The following is a 20,653-nucleotide window of genomic DNA, read 5'->3' on the forward strand; positions in this document are numbered from 1 at the left end:
AGGGGGAAGATGCATCTCTGCTCTAGGGTAATGAGAGATTCATGACAGACACATCTTCAGAAGGAGGCAATTTTGTCTCTAATTCTTGAAACAGGCATGAAGACATTTGGCATATTCTGAGAACTATGTAATGAACTCTGCATGTATCCCTCATGCCCAAGTACTTCACAAAGTCCTATTGAGTGTGCAGAAACTAATTAGTGTCTAACTAAGCTCTCCCAATTGTGGCTACTGGTCTGTCAATACATTCAACTTTTAAGCGAAACATTAAGATGAAAGCAGTTTAAAATGAATAAGAATAGTTATTTTATTTACTCTTAAATAGCATAATACTTGAAATCATTACCAGATACCTGGAAATAATAGCTTTCATAGTAACCCTCTGGAAAACAGGACACCGTCTCAGCTTCTTAATATGCTCTATTCAGCAATAAATTTTAAGAATATGTGCAAAATATAATGCGACTCCAGTTATTTCCTGCATGTATTACATTTCAGCTGCTTTCTATAAGCAAATCAATAACACAAATGAATGGCATTGCATTTTGTCAATGGGATACAAACTGTTATGAAGATGCACAGCAGGCATTATATTGAAGTCAGCCCCATTCTTCTCACGGGAGTTTAATTTCACCTTATCTACTCTACTTATTCATCACAACAGAAACCCTTGCTGAAAGAAAATATATATCTCTATTACAACAGGACGTATATTCAGCAAATGCAGATAGGAAATAAATGTGCACTGTCATGTGCTGTATTTTCCAATGGCCAAGGAAGGGAAGAGTAAGGGCTAATCTTATTGTATAGCACAAGTGACAAATTCCAGCCGACAAAAATAGCCACAACAAAATGCAAGTAAAGCATATAATATATTAAGACAACCTTGCGATTGGTAGGAAAGTAATATAATGGCTTGCAATAAACAAAGCAAGCTTCAAATTACATCATTTTAACTGATAGCTGTATCTTGCAATGCAATGAACAGGCAGGAAATAATGGAATGAAGTGCAGAAGGGAAAGATTGAAGCTGCAAAGCAGAGCAATGATGAATTGCAGCTTCTTTACAAAGACTCAGGAAAAGCTCTCCATGGCATATATACAGCATGCAATACTCCAAGACTGTGTAAGTGTAGATCTGGCACAGGACATGGGCATAGCCAGAGGGGCAGCTCCTCCCAGAGGGGGAGCTAGCTGCTCTGGCACCCAGAGCGGCACACATACTGTGCACCCGGGGCGGGGCTAGTGTCCCAGGGGGGTGGGGCAGCAATGTCAACCCCCCCCAGGGATATCTGGGGCGGACCGCACCCACCACACCCCCTTCCTCCGCCAGTGGCTCACCCCCCGCCCGCCCCGCCCCCCCCAGTGTTAGAGACTGGAATAGAAAAACTTGGAGCCAAATGGCTTCTAGGACCTGGGTTGTGGGCTCCAAAACAGAATGTCTAGTTGCCACTGGGGAGGGGGGTCGACAACACTTTTTATTTATTATTTTGTTAAGCATGAACTAATATGCAATTCACATGGGTAACACATTGTTAATTAGCAGAAATTGTTAATACATGTTTAATTTGGTGTTTAAAATAAAAATATATTGGTACCATATTTCAGTTTTCAAAACACTCTACTCCTTATTGTTAAACACCTTAACATATTGCCTATCCTTAACATATACTTTGAGGCTTCAAAGCACATACATTTCAGTAATCCGTGTAGGTACCTTACTGAAAGGTTTTTTATGGCAATCTCTTTGCCATTTTAAAAAGTTTTTTTAAAGGTGTTTTTTTTAAGTTTACTAACCACTCCTGCAGATGCCAAAAGGTTTTTGTGACACCTAAAGCTCCCCCCTCACCTTGATCTTTTTAAAAAAGAGAAACTGCCCACACTCACATTGACGTGCAACCTCTGAAGGGTTAACCATAGGTCAATGTGGCCCTCAGCCAGAAAAGGGTTAACGCACCCCTTAATTACAGAAACAAACAAACTTCAACCAGTTATATATGAAACTGGCATGTTTCTGTAAACCACACTAAAGATCAATTACAGTTTAGGGTTCAGACCTAACATGAAACTGTGGTTAAATAAAATAGGAAACAACTGCTTTCAAATGCATTGGAGGGAATTCACTGACACGCTATGGCAATTGTCCACTGGGGCAAGCATTTCAAATTGCCAGACAGAACAATCCTGCCTCTCCTCCCCAGCACGCTGTTACGGAGATTCCCCCGCCTGCGCACCAATCCTGGGAAGCACAGCTGCAAGGGGGGGAGAGCCCCATTGCACAAGTGCAAAGTCTTTGCACTGGGCTTCTGCTAACAGGACTCAATAGGGGAATCCCACAAGCCTGAGGCTCGTGAACAAAATGAAAAACCATTGCTTATTCATTATGTCCAAACTGGGCCTTTATGTCTGAATGAAAACCATCTATCAAGGCAGATTATTTTTCTCTTTCCTATGCCTTTAGGGTAACTTCCCAAAGGGTGAGGATCTCATCTCTGTAAATGCTAATGCTCTGTGACACACTGTCACATCAGCTAAACAGGATGGTTTCACTAATTGTTAAAGCAAGGGGAAATATGCAGCATTGTTTAGGATTCACAAGGAAGAAGTTGTTGGTCCTCATCACAATGTCACATTATCTGAAATGGCAGCAGTTTCCATTTTCCAAAGTAAGTGTCTCTTACCTAATCCAAGTTTCATTAACTTCTAGACAGGATCAATGACAGATACTGAGGAACATAATGTTCCATTTCTGTGTCCACATCTATCCCACTTGTTCCAAAATACAAGTTCCGTCATCAAAAAGCATAATTTTATAGAAATATGTCTATACAGAAATAGCAATCTTTGTGCTCAGCTCAGAATCAGAGACCTGCTCATATTAGAAGGCTTCTCACCTAGTTCCTCTGCTCCCAGCTATTAACGTGCCAAATGTAAGAGGATACCCAGCAGTCAAGAAGCTTCCTCTGCAAGACACACTGCATTAATCATTTAGCTATTAATGGTCATGTAACTAGAGTATTTTTCCTAAGGACTGAACGTTGCTGTTGTCCATTATGTTGGCAGCATAGGCTTCCATTTAAATAAAGCAGAAGCAAATACCAGGAGGGCCCTACAGTGAATAACACTGCTTGAAACTACAGAGCATTTGTATGGATGAGAGACTTGTTTTTAAAAAGGAACATGATGAATGTGTGAAGCTTAAAGAATAAATATAATTTGTGTAACTTAGATTTATAAAGCTCACTAACGCTACTGAACTTGATAAATGGTTATAGGTTTCCCCACCATCTTCCTAACCTCTTATAAGCAATTAATTTCCCTCTGTTCAAATGTAATATACTCTATAACATACAGTGGAGGCAGAGTTATATGCTCATCACTTGAATAATCTACATAGGTATTCCTGACTCAGGAAGTTAAACATGCAAAAGAACGTCTCACTGCATTAACCATTCGTGTTGCCATCTTCCTGATTAACACCTCATAAAATGTAGGTGCAGCATATAGATGACAGAAAAGCAACACCAGAATAAAACGCTGTGCATTGTTCTTAGGCAGAAAAGCATCCCAAAGGCTCTTTAATATTGAAGAATGTTATTGCTAGAATATTCAGCTGAATAGTACCTCCTTTAAAGAAGCATAGAGGAGCCTTACAGTTGAGGAACACACCAATGTCCCATTATCACCAACAATTATGGGATCTGGATTCTGCATGGCTGTGAATAAACAAAATGGTTTCTTTATGCAGCCTATTACAGAGAAACCCAGAGAATAATGAGAAGAGTTCAAATCACCACTCTAGATACATATAGAAGAGCAAGATATATTAAAAATAATTAAATTTTCAGTTTAAAACATTAGTAGCAATAAAGAGGCTTACACAGCATACTAGCTGCACATTTTAGCCAGTTGCTGGACATAATGAAAAACAATCCTTGATAATCTGACTATGCAGAACTGCATAAAGATGTTTCTTTTAGGGTGCTAAATATATTTAAAGATGCTAAATTGTGTTATACTTAAAGATGCTAAATGGCCTGTGATAACTTTTTTTTTTTAAGTCTTTGCTTGTTCCTGAAGGTAGCTCAAGAATAGTAGAACATTACACAAACAATGCACTGCTGAAAAAACCTTTTCCTTAAAAGTTATGAGATGGGAGTTGAAGGCCTCCAAAGATTATATAGCAGCATGCGTATTTACGTGTGCAAAGAGTACCTTATTGGTACTGGAGTCCCAAGCCATCCTTACATTGCTTAATCCTGGACTCTCTTATGATTAGGCTGATGATTTGTATTCCAATGAGATACTTGCCAAATACCTTACTGATACAATCCTTCACATTTGATCCAGGCTGAACTCCCTGTTGTCCACAGGACTCTCAACTGTTAGCTAGATCTCAGGTGATGCCTCTGTACAGGAGCCATCCCTGGTTCTATCTCATTGCTTTTGTTTGGTTGGCTTGGAGATACAGTACTGTAAACTTAAGGATACAGATAGTCTGCTTGGAATGGTTCAACTAGCCACCTGTGCTCAGAATATATGTTCTTCCTTATCAACGAGCTGGGCCAAGGCCATTAGTGTTATTACCAGCACAATGAGGTGAGGACTTTCTGCACCTCTTAAGGAAGCTGTAACATGGCCATTCCTGAAGCACTCTTTCCTGGACTGTTTAGATCCACAGGGTTGCTGACAAGTCTTTATATACCCTTGGAGCAAGCAACTTAGAGTTGGTGGATTCTTTTGAATACTTATCAGTTTCAATCTGGTTTCAGGCTTCATGTCAATCTGGTTTCATACCCACTTCTGCATCCATTTCAATCTGATTTCCTGAAGTTGATTTACAACCTTGAGTGTTCTCCTTTACACAGCCATGCTTCTATATTCCTAGCTGGCAGCTGTATAGGCAAGCACACCCTCTTCCAGCTTTGACAGTCTTATAGCTGTCTTCTCCTTCATCAAGATCAGGTCTCCTTAATCCATTCCTTGGCAACCTCAACATTGGATTACTGTCATCGACTATACATGAGGCTGTTTTTCAAGACGATCTGGAAACTACAACTGGTCCAGAACTGAGTGCCAGGATTTTAACTAGTCATTCACAGAGCTTACATTAACACAAGCCCTAAATAATCTACCCGCCTGTTTGTAGGATCGATTCAAAATCCTGGTTTTGGTCCTTAAAAGTTCTACAAAACCCAGGTCACGATTATCTGAAGTAATACCCCCTTTCCTCCCAGATTTGTCCCAAGATACTCTATCATAAATTGGCTTGTTGACTAAAATACAGCATGTGACTTTTAAGAGCCTTCTCCATAGCAATGCAACATTTATGAAATTCACCATCACTTTAACTTTTAAACTGTTAACTGAGTTGGCTTTTCAATGAGAGAATTGGCTTTTCAACTGGAGAGTTGTTTTAATCCCTGTCACATTTATTTGTTGATTGTTATTGTAAATTTCACGTTGTTGACTGTATTGTTGTTTTTAAAAATCTTTCGGGAACTGCTCATGAAAACACTGTGTAACAGAGCAGTGTTAAAGCTGAACAAATAAGTAAGTCCAGACTAAGCAAATGAAGAGGTTTCAGACTGACAACATGACCCAGGTTACACTGCCAACCTTGAAGACACATCTTTATGAGCGACACCCTGCCAGCAAAAACCCTTTGCTAACAGCTATGAATCATGTTCAAGCACTTTTTAAAAACTATGTGTAAATAGTTCTGCACTGGGGAGATAAAAATCAAGCAACACCCTATCTAAATAAACATTGCACAACAAAAGAGTGAAAACAGAGAGAAACATGAAAGCTCTGCCATTCCGATGAGTGGAATAGAAATTAAGCAAGCAATTATTTGAGGTCTTTTTCAGACCAGAATCCCTGTTAGTTACACCACTTTCAAGTTGGTATGACTTCTTTGTTGATAATGAAGTTGTGCTGGTGTGACCAAGTACATAAACAAGCATTTAAACGAGCAAATCTTTTGAAGAATGCCTTCACATTCAGAAGGGGCTTAAAAACAGTAGCTAATGGTAATTTCCCCTTCCTTCCTGATATATCCTTCTCCCAAACACAAGCTTCAAAGTTCTCCAGAAGAAACAGTCAGCAGGGGGGAATGATTCTGGGGTAGCCTATGTCCAATACTTGGGCATGTCATTCCAAGAGACACAGCTTTTAACATGCAACACAGCAATGGCATCCTTTGGTTACTGGGCTGTTCTCTTTCTCCATTTCATTCTTAAAAACAAGATGCCAACTGAGCTCCTTATATGCGAAAAGGGACACAGTGCTAATGGATAAGAGACACAAATGGACAATGTTAATACTCCGGTAAAACTGATGGAAACATGTTGTTTCACGGATAATACTAAACCACAGTTTAGAACTTAGTGCACAGGATAAATGGAACCTAAGCAAAGCCTCTCTCTCCTCCCTTGTGGCTGGGAGAAGGACTACACTAGTGTTTTCTTTTACCTTTACAGAATCCTAGTTGCCAGGTAGGAGTAAAAGACTGTGGTTTAAAACAAGCTACTAAATTTTTAAGCAAGTCAGCTTCAAGCCATGGGTTATAAAACTGGCTTGTTAAACTAATCCAAGTTTGTTTCAAAACACTTTGGGGTGAGGGCAGCATGCAAGCCTGAGGATTTGATCAGGCTCCTTCCTGTCCATGAATATAAGCACTTAGTGACCATACAAACCAGAGTCCACTGTATAAACCCATTTATAAGGCTATAAGGGATGTTTGAAAATAAAATTTAACTGTTTTCAAGCGCACGTTTTATTTCAAATGGATTTATTAATATATTTAGTTTAGGTCATTTCAGCTTAAGAAATGTCTGCTACAAACATCCCACCCACTCCTTTTCCCTAAAGGTTAGGGTGAGAGCTGGGGCTAGACTCCAGGTTCAAATGCACAGCAAACAATGAAAATATATGACATGTGCATTCAGTAGTGGCTGGGAGCTATTCATGTTAAGTCACCTTTTTTTCTTTTTTCTTTTACTTTCCACAAACAAAGCTGCACCTTCATTTAAATAAAGAAAGATTAAAAGATACTATGGTAGACATTGAAAGCTGCCAGCCCTAATAATCTGCATTGCACAATGCACAAAGAATTTTTCTTTGTGGAAGGAAATTAACAAGATAAACCAGACATGTTCCATCTCTAATTTCTTTGACTGTAGGATATTGCTGCATGTCATTTCACAGTACTCCACCCATACATTACCCTAGTAGATGTAGAGACCCAGCATGTGCCAAGAGAGAAGCCTGCACCAATTTCCTTGCCAAAATCTATTTTGTCAATCATTTTGCAGCAACTACACTAAAGAAGATAGTTTGGGCCAGACTAATGTAACATTGGAAGCATTTTAATTCTTTTGCCCCCAAGTTTTCTTTGTGCATTCAATTAGATCTATGGAGTTTTGCAAGCACAAGTCAGTCACATATTCTTGCCTTAATCCTGGGAAACATATGTTTTACAGTTAAACGCCCAGGTCTGGAATGAGTTCACTTTGCTTACTTCTCCAAGCAATCATATTCTGGAAGTCACAATAGCTTCTGGTTGCACACCTAATGCTCTTGAGTCACCCATCACATTATTGTTAAGTGGGTGTGACTGCTTCCAAAATCTGAATTTGCAAAGATGCTGTAGGTTACTGTTTTAATTTGATCACTCTCTTAAGAATGATCTGTTAACCCAGAGCTCTGGACCAGATAACGTCCTTATTTTCTTTTAAAAAGGGAAAGTCTGGTACATTCAGTGCACTTTTTCATTGAAGAAAATGGGTGTACATGGTCAGAGATTTAGAAATAATCACAGTTTGTGGCACTTTTTTCAAGCTGTCTGAAGAACCGTGACTGGATTTCAGAAAGTTGTCATCTGCTTTCAATGTACAAAGTCATGCTTTTAGCCTCTGTTTCCTAGCTGGTTCCCCCTTAGCTGTTTTAGGAGTAATCCCTGGTACCCTTTGTTCACCAAAGGAGTGACAACAATCCAGAATGCGGCAGCTAGACTGGTGGCTGGGAATGGCGGCCGGGACCGTATAACACCGGTCCTAAAGAATCTTCTCTGGCTCCCGGTATGTTTCCGAGCACAGTTCAAAGTGTTGGTACAGTGGTACCTCAGGTTAAGTACTTAATTCATTCCGGAGGTCTGTTCTTAACCTGAAACTGTTCTTAACCTGAAGCACCACTTTAGCTAATGGGGCCTCCTGCTGCTGCCGCGCCGCTGGAGCACGGTTTTTGTTCTTATCCTGAAGCAAAGTTCTTAACCCGAGGTACTATTTCTGGGTTAGCGGAGTCTGTAACCTGAAGCGTATATAACCTGAAGCGTCTGTAACCCGAGGTACCACTGTACTGACATTTAAAGCCCTAAACAGCCTCAGCCCAGTATACCTGAAGGAGAGTCTCCACCCCCATCATTCAGCCCAGACACCGAGGTCCACCTCCAAGGGTCTTCTGACAGCTCCCTCACTGCAAGAAGTGAAGTTACAGGGAACCAGGCAGAGGGCATTCTTGGCAGCGGCACCCTCCCTGTGGAACGCCCTCTCATCAGATGGCAAGGAGATAAATAACTACACAACTTTTAGAAGACATCTGAAGGCTGCCCTGTATTGGGAAGTTTTTAATGTTTGAGGTTTTATTATGTTTTTGTATTTTGCTGGAAGCTGCCCAGGGTGGCAATAATAATACTCTTATTATTATCATTAGCCTTGCTCACTTGGTAGAGCATGAGACTCTTAATCCCAGGGTCATGGGTTCGAGCCCCACCCTGGGCAAAATATTCCTACATTGCAGGGGATTGTACTAGATGAGCCACGTGGTCACTTCCAACTCTTCAACTCTATAATTCTAAGTCATATGGCCTATTAAAAGTGGAAGTAATCCAATGATAAGCCTTACACTTCACTTGGCAGCAGAGACAAAATTTATCAGGCATTGTGCCTGCAGGACAAGACTGTTTCCATTATAACAATTTCACAAATCAAGTTGCAGTTATGACATATGTAACTGTGCAAATCTGGCATTAAAGGGCTCTTTCTGCAGTCATAAGAAAATTGTGGTAGACAAAAAATACCACATTCTGGCTATGCTAATACAAAATGCAATGTGGGTGGGAAGTATTTTTTTATTTATGCATTTAAAATTCACACTTTCATAAAAACATATCAAGGCAGTATAAAACATATGAGAATGAAATCAACAAAAGAATCCATAAAAACATGTGTCACTCCCACCCCTACTGTATTCTATATTCATTTATGCTCCTATATTTTATTCTTTAAAACTGATACAATTACAGCAGAGGAGGGGGTGGGTTCATGACCAACCCTATTCCTGTGGCTGTAATTTGTTTTAGCTGTTTTAAACTCTGAGTTTTAAATTGCTTCAACTGCCCTGGGACCACCTTGGCGAAGGGTGGGTAATAGTGTTAATTAAATAACAACAGTAACATGATCTCAATGTGTATCAAGGGACGCGGGTGGCACTGTGGTCTAAAACACTGAGCCTTGGGCTTTCCAATCAAAAGGTCGGTGGTGGACGGTGTGAGCTCCCGTTGCTCAGTCCCAGCTCCTGCCAACCTAGCAGTTCAAAAGCACCCCAAAAAGTGCAAGTAGATTAATAGGTACTGCTCCAGTGGGAAGGTAAACGGCGTTTCCATGCTCTGCTCTGGTTTTGCCAGAAGCAGCTTAGTCATGCTGGCCACATGACCCGGAAAAACTGTCTGCGGAGTGGACAAACTCCAGCTCCCTCGGCCTGTAAAGCGAGATGAGCACCGCAACCCCAGAGTCGTTCACGACTAGACTTAACTGTCAGGGGTCCCTTTACCTTTAATGTGTATCAACCCTACACTCCTGTTGCTGCTGCTATGTATCCCGGCCCTGGGAAGGGTCCTGACTCAAAATGATCTGGGCAGAAGTGAAAAGTTCCAAATGGCCAGTATAAAGTAAGTCAAGTAAGAACCAGAGCAGTTGTTCACTCAAATGGTAAAGAATTGGCAGGCTTGACTTCAGGTATTGAGTGTTAGAGGTACTGATGGCTTTAGATGGCATTGGATGCCAACTCACCTGTTGCTATTACATGGGCCCCAGGGCCCCTAAATCATGCAGTCAGCCTTGACAAGCACCATGGCATGGAATATCATGTTTAAATAGGTAAGGCCACGCATACGTGTGTTATGTATACTGCTCAACACTGTTGGGAGAATTTGCCCTGAAAAACACCATACAAATCCTGAAATAAATAAATCCCTAATTTTCCCTGCCTCAAAAAGCAACTAAGAGATGCAGCTTAAGTGCTACACACAATAAAATTAAGTTGGTTTAGAAGTTATACAAATCAGTATGCTGACTAAAAGCAACATTCCTCTGGAGAATACACGAAGGACGGCAGCCAAGGAAACAATTAATAAATTATATGGGCAAGCAACACCTCCGCTCAACCACAGTTTGCACTCACCATACTGTCAGAGTGATCAAAGCTGCTGCTTCAGTTTTCACATATAGTTTGACTCTGCTAATTACATAATAATATCCACTGAACCAGATATCTCTACACTGATGGTTTTTAGAAATTGGAAAGCAAGTGCCCCGATATTAACCTGAGGGCTCTCAAACAACCAACAGGCCAGCGGGTCCATTTAAGAAATTTACTAGAAAGCCTAAAAACTCTGTTGGCAAGTATTCAAAAGTCCTATTAGGAATCTTCTAGAAACTCATTCTGATTAGATTATGTGTTTCACCATAATTTGTATAGATGCCTTTCGCTAATAAAAAAAGCTCAAATAAAGTGTATACATAAAGAAGCAAATTAACAAGAAGGAATGACTAGATGTGCCAGCTTTAAGTCTATGGTAGCAAAAGCTCTTTTTTAAAAGGCCAGTTATCACCATTTCCCCCTGTGCCAAGGGAAGAACATTTGAAATGCTAATCACTTTTTCTTGACTACCACTGATTTCAGCAAAACCTCCAGAAATGACAGCATATATGGAAGTCAACACTCTAGGTTTAGTAGCCAAAGAAATGCTTTTCATAAGTACTTGCAAAGGGCAATATCCAATTGTGTCCACCTGCTTGCAGAACAAACTTCCACCCACAAAATAGGACTTCCCCTTCCTCTCTTCCTCACTACAGCCTCTGTGCGCCCACAGAATGTGCTTTTGAGGGCTGGGGGGAAGCATTCATGCAATATTAGATTTCACCTACAATTCCTATTGCTTGCAATTGCCTGAAGACTTCAGCATTTGGAAATCATGCAAAACTGATGAATAGGTAATGCACTCCCTAAGCCCAATTTTCCAGATTTGAAAAGACTAAGAATCTATACATTCGAACCAAATCTCATTGTGAAGATTTCTTCTGGGACGGAACCTTTTCAGACCACAAGAATAATGGAGGAAGAGGTTTGTGCTTTTTGAATGCCCCGGACATAAAAAGCTAGAGTTATCAAAGAGTTGTCTGTAACAAATGTTTCTTTCCAATTGACAAATAAACAGGAATTTTCTTATGGGAAAATTGCACTGGAAAAACTGTCATGTGCAGTAGTTATATGAAGTGATACAACCTCAGAAGAACTCCACCACATTACTTTGCTGGGTGTTCACTGACCAGAAACATATGCCTCAAAATCTCCCTCATTATAGCATGTTACCTTCAGAGTCAATTAAAAACAGTACTTCACAGTCAAGGGCTTGTTAGCTGGAGGAAGGAGAAAAGCACAAGACTTTTCTCAGCAGTAAAAGAGATAGCCCATCCAACTGCTATTAATGACAAATGATGCTAGCCTGTAAAGTTTCCCATGGTCTATTTAAGTTAAAGGTCAGTAGGCGGTCTGGAGGTACAGCACTGGTGAACTATTTTAAAATCATGTCTCCTGTTTCAATACATTAAAATATATTTCGGTAGAAATATATTTCATCATACCCTTTTGCCAAGACAAACATCCTCTTTTTAATTTTCTTCTTTTTTAAGTAACTCTAAACTTTTGATACACAGAAGCTGACGGTCTCTCTGCCTGAACTGAAATTGCTGTCAAATCTAACTTTTAACACACTGCTCTAAGTGCCTATTAACAAACCACTCACTCATTGAAAAGAGAATACCACTGAAACAGGAGACCTGAATGATGACAAACCAGGGGCCTGCAAAATTCATTTCACTTGGCATGAAGCAAAGCCTTTCCTGCAACTGTTAAAATGCCATTTTTAACATTGAAACATACATTCTACATTTTACCTAGGCACAGATTTTGCTATGCTTAAGTACTACAAAAGACATAATAACCCTACAAAATATGTGACTATCTATCCTACATGTCAGTGTACATAAAAGTGCATGGCAGCCCTGTGTTTGTAAGCAGCTACACTTCAGTCACTGTCTGAGAGCTGCAGGCTGGCCTGGGAAGAGTCTCTGAACTAAAATGTTTGCATAGGCAGAATTAGAAAGCTTGCTTTACACAGCTTTGTCACTGAACTTCTCCTGCACCTAACTTCTCCCGCAACAGGCACCTAAGAGGTTAGGTCAGAGCAGTTTCTACTGGTAGGCAGGTAGACCAAATTTGGGATCAAATTCTATGCTATCATAACGGCAGCAAGCTGAAAGTGATTTAATATATTATACAGATACGCCCTGACTTACACAGGGGTTACATTCCAGGCACCTGCATGCAAAATTGAAATAATGTAAAGTGATTTATCTATTTATTTATTTATTTCATGGCGGCCTGTGTAAAAGCGGCCATGCACAAGTAGAATGTGCATAAGGGGGTGGGAGGTGCCTGTAATTATATTTCTAACCACCATTTAGAGTTTTTGTCTTATGCATCAAAACTTCTTAGCCAGTCTATGTAGGTAACCAGCAATTCCCATGAGAATCAGGAAAACGTGACTACTGGCTATTTGAGTCCAACACATGCAGCTGTCTGCCCTACGTAAGGATCCATTTGGTGCCCAGTACATATTAGTAACTTGAAAAAGTCCAGCCTTCTCAAATCTTTTATACCTATTGCAAATGTTGATGTATAGAGAAACTTCACCAGTGGCTGTTTAGGTGTACAATGCAGTACCTAGAATGGAAAGTACTAATCTTTCCTATCTGTGCATATAAATCAAAGCACGTTTCCAAAAAATACTGGTTTACATTTGACATAGTGCACACCTACATTGTCATGTTATTCAAAGAAACAGTCACTGCCAACTTGCTTAGCAGCACGTTTATTCATCTACTACTCCTGTGTTCTTACATTATGAAAACGAAGTAGAGGTGCTACTCATTTTTCACTAGCTCATTCATAAGCAACAGCAGCAATATCACATTACTTCCCCTTCCATCACAGATTGTTGATACAAGGCTGTTCCATAACACAGTGAAGTTATAATCTAGTCTAGCGACAAACAAGTTTAGAATCCTGCGTTATTTCTGAGCAGGATACAACTCTTGTTGCCCTGAATGTAGTGAGAAGCACAAACATTGGCTAGTTTTGCTTCATTAGTAAAGGGAAACAAGAAAAAAAAGCACAATTTCAACATAAGCATTCCTATGTGGAAAACAGCAGGAAGCCAGGTGGAATGCCTGCAAACTTTTAACAGTGCAATAACATTGCATTTTTTCTCCAGGCAAATCTCCACTTGTCTTTTGAAGAGCCCTTGAATAGGCAATGCTTTGCAACACTGGTGATTTGTTTGCATGTGTTTTTGAATTAAGTCTCTGGCTGTATTTTGACAAACTCAGCAACAATAGTTGTAGTACCAGGAAGGTATAAACCTACTAAGGATACGCTATGTTGATGACATATTATTAATCATAATATATGCCTGGTTTCTTCATTAGGAAAGACACTTAAACTACTAAGCTGTGGCCTAAATATGTTTCCATAGCCCTAAGATTTGCCTGATTACAGGTGAAACTAAAAAAATTAGAATATCGTGGAAAAGTTCAGTAATTCAACCTAAAAGGTGAAACTAATATATGAGATAGACTCATGACATGCATAGCGAGATATGTCAAGCCTTTGTTATAATTGTGATGATCATGGCGTACAGCTGATGAAAAACCCAAATTAATAATGTGGCACTGCTGAGGTGTTATGGAAGACCAGGATGCTTCAATAGCAGCCTTCAGCTCTTCTGCATTGAGGAAGTAATTGATGCAAAAGGGGCCCAAACCAAGTACTGAGTACATATTCATGCTTCTACTTCTCAGAGGTCCAATATTGCTCTATTTGCAATCCTTGTTTTGCTGATTTCATTTGATATTCTAATTTTCTGAGATTGTTAATTTAGGGTTTTCCTCAGCTGTACACCATTATCATCACAATTATAACAAATAAGGGCTTGACATATCTCGCTTTGCATGTCATGAGTCTATCTCATATATTGGTTTCACCTTTTAAGTTGAATTACTGAAATAAATGAACTTTTCCACGATATTCTAATTTTTCAAGTTTCACCTGTAGATGAGAAATTGGAAGCTATTTTGAATTAGGTGTTTATTCCCTTGTTTTAACTTATCTCCTTAATTTATTATGATATACAAATAAAGTACTCAGTATTTTATTACATGACACAAATGAGTCCAAACATCATATTTTATTCTTATGTTTATGTATCCTCCATTTGAGAACTATATGCAACTACCTTATGCAATGATCAAACACAAATAAAAGGCCTTCACAAATGAACGTACACTTCTCAACATTCATTGGTATGGTTCCCATTCACCAAGCACATGCTTCTTCTTGAAGGAGATTTGGGGAGTGGGTAGAATTAATTGGGTGTTTCCTTGCTTGTCTGTAATCAGTTTGGGTCAAAAACTTCCTACTGTACTACATAATGTATAAAAACAAGGAAAGCTGTTTTCATTTGTTAAACGAAGACTAGTATTGAAAACAAAATCACCCTTTAGTAATAAAGTAGAGCTAGAAAAATAAAGCAGAAGCTGATATTACATTTCAAGTTAAACTACATGTATCATAATAATTCAAGAATTAGTTTTGGAAGTTACCCATATTAAATAGATTTTAACTCCAAGGTAAATTTGTATATTTAATTCTCTTACAGTGATTGTACTGATATGTGTGCAGGGAAACTGGAAAGCCTTGTCCCCACCCCCCACCCCAATGTTAATTTCTCTCATTCATCTTTGCGTTCTGCATTTACAATCCTGATTACTTTATACTTTTCAGAATACTGCAGTGAATAAGATCTGGAACTTGGAAACTAGTATTTGAGATTTTGTTTTGCAGAACTTAATAGCCACAGTTAGCAATCCTGGTTAGGAGGGGTTGTTCAAACCATGGTTCAGACATAATGGCAAAAAGAAAGAAAGCAATGAATAAAGTCCTGTTTATCAGAGGGAACTGAAGAGGAAGGAACTTGTGATCACAGTGGGTATTCATCTCAATGCAGCCAAAGAAAGCTATCTGTAGTGTGTGAAATCCAAATGTTTATAACAGCATACGTTTCATGGTTGTTTGCTTCATTTTTAGGAGTTAAAGAGAACCATGGGACCAAATGTCTGATATAAGTTCCTAAAGATCCCAACTATGTGACAGTTATTGGGGAAAACTAAATTTGATCAAGGGGTGGTGGTGGTCCTTCTCTCTCTTTTCCACCACTTAACCATCAAGGAGCTATGTAGCAACAGGCACAGCTACACAAAGCAAGGTTTTAGGTTCTTAAAAATATTTTACACAGACACTTTATCACAATGCCTACAGGTATCATACACACAATAAATTCATACCTACATCAAAGATGCAAAAAGAACCCTCAGCCTGTATTCAGATTTTGACAAACAAGTGCCCACTATTGTAAAAAGTGTTCTGTCCTTCATTAGCAATATGGCAACTTGTATTTGTACATTTCATTATTATTTTTTATCCTGACATTCTGATTTATTAACCAATAATGTTTTTGTTTTCCAGTGAGGGTCAATTAAGTATTAATCCATTACATTAATGAACATCAAAGCAAATCATTATCATTATCTAGCCAATTATATATTCCTGCTAATCTTTTGGAAAAATAATTTTACCAACATGGGAGATCTCAGTTCTCTTACCTGTCAGAGCTTTCCTGTGTGATGTTTAGATTATATACTGAAAGGATGCAAAACCCTAACAATCTAGAGGTGTGCAACTAAACTTTGAAAATCTTGCTATCTCAAAGATAATAAGTAACACTTCCTAGTGTCCACATACATCTGTTAATAACAGGTTCTTAAATAACAACCACCATTTCAATAAACACTTGTTCCTGAAATGGTAGGGATATCATTCGTTATTATGTTGCAGGTTTTCTATTCATAACAACAGCAAACCAGAAATACACTAGCCTTCTCCAGAATATCTTCAGCACTACAAGTCCTGTGTTGAAGCACTAACTTGGTATATAAGAAGAGCTCAACTGGTCAGACCAAAGGGTCCATCTAGTCTAGAATCCCGTTCTTACAACAGCCAACCTACGAGAAGTCTGCAAGCAGAACATAAGTGCAACAGCGCTCGATCTTCACTTGCAATTCCTAGCAACTGATGAATTGCATACTAAGTGAGTGCAAGGAACTACCGGTACATGCAGGTGAGCAAAACACTCCATTCCTCCTTTGCTCCCAGGACAAAAAGGCAGTGGTCTGCTGCACAAGGGTCGGAGCTCTCCAACACTCCTCTGCCAGCAGACTAGCAAGTTCTGTGGAATTACGTACAAGGCCGCAATAAACAAGTGTGTAAAAGTAAGGCAACCCTGGGTTAAAGGGTCCCTGGAGAGTTATGCAGGACCTGACTCTTTAAAAGGCCATTTTGCACATTGTGGCCACCCACTGTATAACTTCCATTGGCCTGACCATGCCATGAGAGTTATGTACACAACAACTTTCCACACAGAATGTATTATCCCCCTCCCAAGCACCACGCTTTTTGCGGGGGGGGGGGGGGAGAGAGAGCTCTCAAATGACATTTTAAAAATCACCCAACAGCGTAGCAAGCTGCTGCACAGAAATGTATTTCCAATATGACAACAGTGGCAGCCATAATATATAAACTGACCCCAAGGCTCAAGTTAACACAGGCTGTAAGAGTGAGACAACTTGGAGATTAGAAGACCACAAGACTGACCAAAGCCAAATTCTATTGATGTGTACAAATGCTTCCAGTGAATAAAGCCCAGGTGATGCCCCTGGGAAAATACAAGACAGCTGTGAAATTCTCAGTACTCCTACAAACATGGTGTAGCAAATGGCACAGTCCTCCCAGTGCTACTTTTCTGTTTGCTGAACTTATCCAGCAGAACACTGTACTTACACGAGTCAAAGAACAACAATTTTCAAATATGAAATATTTAAATGGTAAAAAAAAATGGGTTAATAAATGTGTGTCATTTTTGCTTGTACAGCAACAGGTGGTGATGCTGCTTGCAATGGTAAAACTACTGTATGACACTGAAAGCAAAGAATGCAACTTAATGTGACATCAATGCATCTGGAGATAAAGCACTCCTAATATTATATGGGGAAGCTCATAAAGAACTGTATATGAGCTTTGCAAACACTTTTTAAAATCGCAGAGTTGCTACAGCAAAATCCTTTGTACACCCACAGCATCTTCTGCCAACATCTACTGCAGCAAAGTATCACCATTTACACATGGTTATTATTAAATACAAATAGACAGCAGATAAATCACTCAGCTTAGATGAGAATGGAAAATCCAAGATGGAATGATGTGTTGTGCAGTCAGGGCAAAAAAAAAGAGGAGAGTTTTATGTCTAGCACCACCAACTTTGCTTAGTTTTGATAGAATTCTCCCAGTTCCCACTGTGGGCACATTTTATGTATAGTTGCAGAGTTGTGTGAAATGCTTTAAGGTTGCAACCAAAACTCCAAGGAGAAGGAGAATGTCAACACAAACACCAACCAAAACCTGATGCTCCTTTGGGACAGAAGGGCCCTGTGGTTCCATGTGTATTTTTATGAAATACAATGAAGGTTTACCCCAGGACCTCCATGACACTTTGCACCACAGCTAGATGTGAAGAACCCCAACACCAGAAGTCACTAAGGTCACATTTAACCCCTTATGTGACTTTTCTAAGCAAATGAATGGGGCAGGGGAAGGAACTTTCCGAATACAGTCATACCTCTAGTTGCATTAGGTTCAGGTTGCGGATTTTTCAGTTGCGAATGCGGCAAACCTGGAAGTGTATACTTCTGAGTTTCGCTGTGTGCGCACGTGAAGCATTCTGCGTGCTTTGCACATGTGCAGGAGCGCTCTATTGCAGCACGCGCACGCGCAGAAGCGGTGCTCTACTTACGGACTTTTTGGGGTGTGAACGGCACCCCAGAACGGATCGCGTCCATAAGTAGAGGTACCCCTGTACTATGAATGCTTAGGGTGGGGGTAGGGGGTAGAATATTTTACGATGTTGTTGTATATTCCTTCAAGAAGCTCTCCCTTCTCTAACACAGGACTGATAGGTTTTTAAAAAAATAATAATACAAACTGAACTGTGAGAAGAGACAGGCGTGGTAAGGCACTTTGTAAGACACTACAGAAATTATCAACAAACTACAGTACTTAAAAGGAACAGAGCGGAGAGCTGGAGCTGCCAGTCACCAGCCTGCCTCTCCAGCTGAGGTGAAGAGTTTGGGGGGAGGAAGAGAGCAATCAGCAACTCTACCACTCACGCACCCCAAACAAAACCAGAAAGCTGGTATCCTGGGACTTATCCCCATCTGCGGCTATCGCAACCAAGCAGCGTTGTCCGAGAAAATCCAGGTAACCCTGGAAAGAGTAGACGCAAACGCACTCCCAAGTTGCTGTGCATGTTGTGCTTTGTGTGAGGCGGCTCTCCCCCCTTTCGAAGTCCACACCGAGGGGTCCTGGACCCTCGCAAAGCCCGCGCCTCCTCCGCCACCCTCAGCCTGAGGGGGACATGGTAAAGCGAGGGGAGCGTGAGGCGCCGCTGCCCTCCGGGGTTCCTGCAGGTCCGTCCCCACGGCGCGCTCGCCTCCCCTTCCCCCAGCTCGCCCTCCACCCAGCTCTTTCCCGCCCCCCATTCCCCGCTTCCTGTGGGCGCGCGCCCGGCGCCGACTCACCCGCCGAGCCCAGGAGCAGCCACAGCAGCCACATTGCCCCCAAGCGCCACGGCCGCTCCGGAAAGTTTTAAGGCTCTGCCGAGCGCCTCCGCCTCTCGGCCCAAGCCCGGCCCAGGCCCAGGCGGCTGTGCGGGCGGGGAGGGGGAAGCGGGAGGAGGGCCAGGGGGAGGCTCCCTCCTTCCCCAGCAGCCGGACCCTCACGCCCAACCAGACAGCCTGCCTGCCGTCTACGCGCTCGCTCTCTCGCTCTCCCGTTCGCGCGCAGCCTCTGGAGCGCAGGGTGGCGAGGCTACTTGGTGCCATTGCACCGCCCTCGCGGCGTCCCTGAGCCCAGGCGGCCGCCGCCGCGCCCTGCCCTGCCCCGCGGCGCCCCTGTTTCCCGAGCGCCGTCTGCCCGGCTCCGAGCAGGGCTCCAGTTTGAGAAGGGGCCCCGAGCTCGCTCCGCTTCCCCTCCTCGCGTCTCCGTGGACAGGCTTACTTTGGAGTAACACCCGCCGGACTCAGGGGCTTGCCCTCTGAGCAAAACGTGTGGAGGCTTAGCTTGCTTGGAAGTAAACGTGTTCAGGCTTAGCTTGCCACTCAAGTCAGTGAAACTTAAGAGTAAGTCTGGCTAACCCTGAGACTAAATGAACTCTAGGGAAGGCAAAATGCTGTTGCCTTCTGGTTCAACTACCTAGCCACCAAAGGGATCTCAAAGGTCATTTTGTCTGGGCGTCTCCTATGCAGTACTTCCTATGCAACCTGCAAAATATCCCCTGAAAAATCCAGAGTGCACAATAGGCTGCTTGCTCTTCCTTCTCAGTTGCCATTTGCATTGGACTGACCTCTCCTATATTGCACACATCCTTAAACATGCACACATGTTATTAGATTCACCCTCTATTTTGTGCCGAGCAGAGAAAAGATGCAAAGAGCTTCTTCCTGTGAGTGAGTGCAGTGGTGGGTGATATAAGTACTCTTTTCCTCACCGATGTGGCTCCATCTCCTTTTCTGCTCTTTTAAAGGTGGCAGTCATGTTGTGTTAAGCCACGCACCCCTGCTGCAACTATTTTGGGACTGAGACACCCCACACTTTCCCAAAATTCCAAATGGGCCAGTGCAAAAGAGGGTAGCATGCCAAAAAGAGCTGAGAGCATTCAAAATGAGTGGCAAAATAAGAGAGAATTGTGTCTCAAGATGCTGGGGAAGCGGTATGGGCAACCCCTGGTTTTCTTCATCAGCAGGTGGTTCAAACCTTCAACTTTGCTCTTGATACGTGGCCATCCAACCTCTGCATACAAACCTTTAAGGAAGAAGAATCAACCACCTTCTAAGGAAGTCAGTTCCAAGCAGCTTGCACCATCAGGAAGGTATTCCTGAAGCTTAGTCTATCTTTATTGTGGTGTTGACTGGCTTCTAGCACAGTGGGCCAAAAGAATGATCCTGCTATACCTTACACACACAAACATGCTTGCAGGAGAGGATGGAAAGTATGCCTTCTTGTGACTGAATTACTTTTGTTGTTTCCTGACTGTTCAGGATATCCGACACAGGGCTAGTTGTGTAAATATGCATTATTCATTAAT

General features: G+C 41.4%; 1 protein-coding gene across 8 annotated transcripts in view; it reads right to left on the reverse strand.

Moving 5' to 3' along the window:
* LDLRAD3 (low density lipoprotein receptor class A domain containing 3) overlaps nucleotides 1-19,323 on the reverse strand; it is a 111,721-nt gene extending 92,398 nt beyond the window's left edge. For 2 of the 8 annotated variants that reach the window (XR_008330388.1, XM_053387787.1), the window contains exon 1: nucleotides 19,089-19,314. Coding sequence is in view for 7 of the 8 variants with exons in the window: in XM_053387787.1 (XP_053243762.1) it covers nucleotides 19,089-19,122 (34 nt within the window). In the remaining variant the exon portion in view is untranslated. Of the gene's footprint in view, nucleotides 1-19,088 lie in introns of all 8 variants that reach the window. The other 6 variants (XM_053387800.1, XM_053387852.1, XM_053387809.1 and 3 more) reach the window with 4 other exon arrangements.
* Nucleotides 19,324-20,653: the final 1,330 nt, after the last annotated feature.

The sequence above is a fragment of the Podarcis raffonei genome, chromosome 1, assembly GCF_027172205.1.
Source record: "Podarcis raffonei isolate rPodRaf1 chromosome 1, rPodRaf1.pri, whole genome shotgun sequence".
NCBI classification, from domain to species: Eukaryota; Metazoa; Chordata; class Lepidosauria; order Squamata; family Lacertidae; genus Podarcis; species Podarcis raffonei.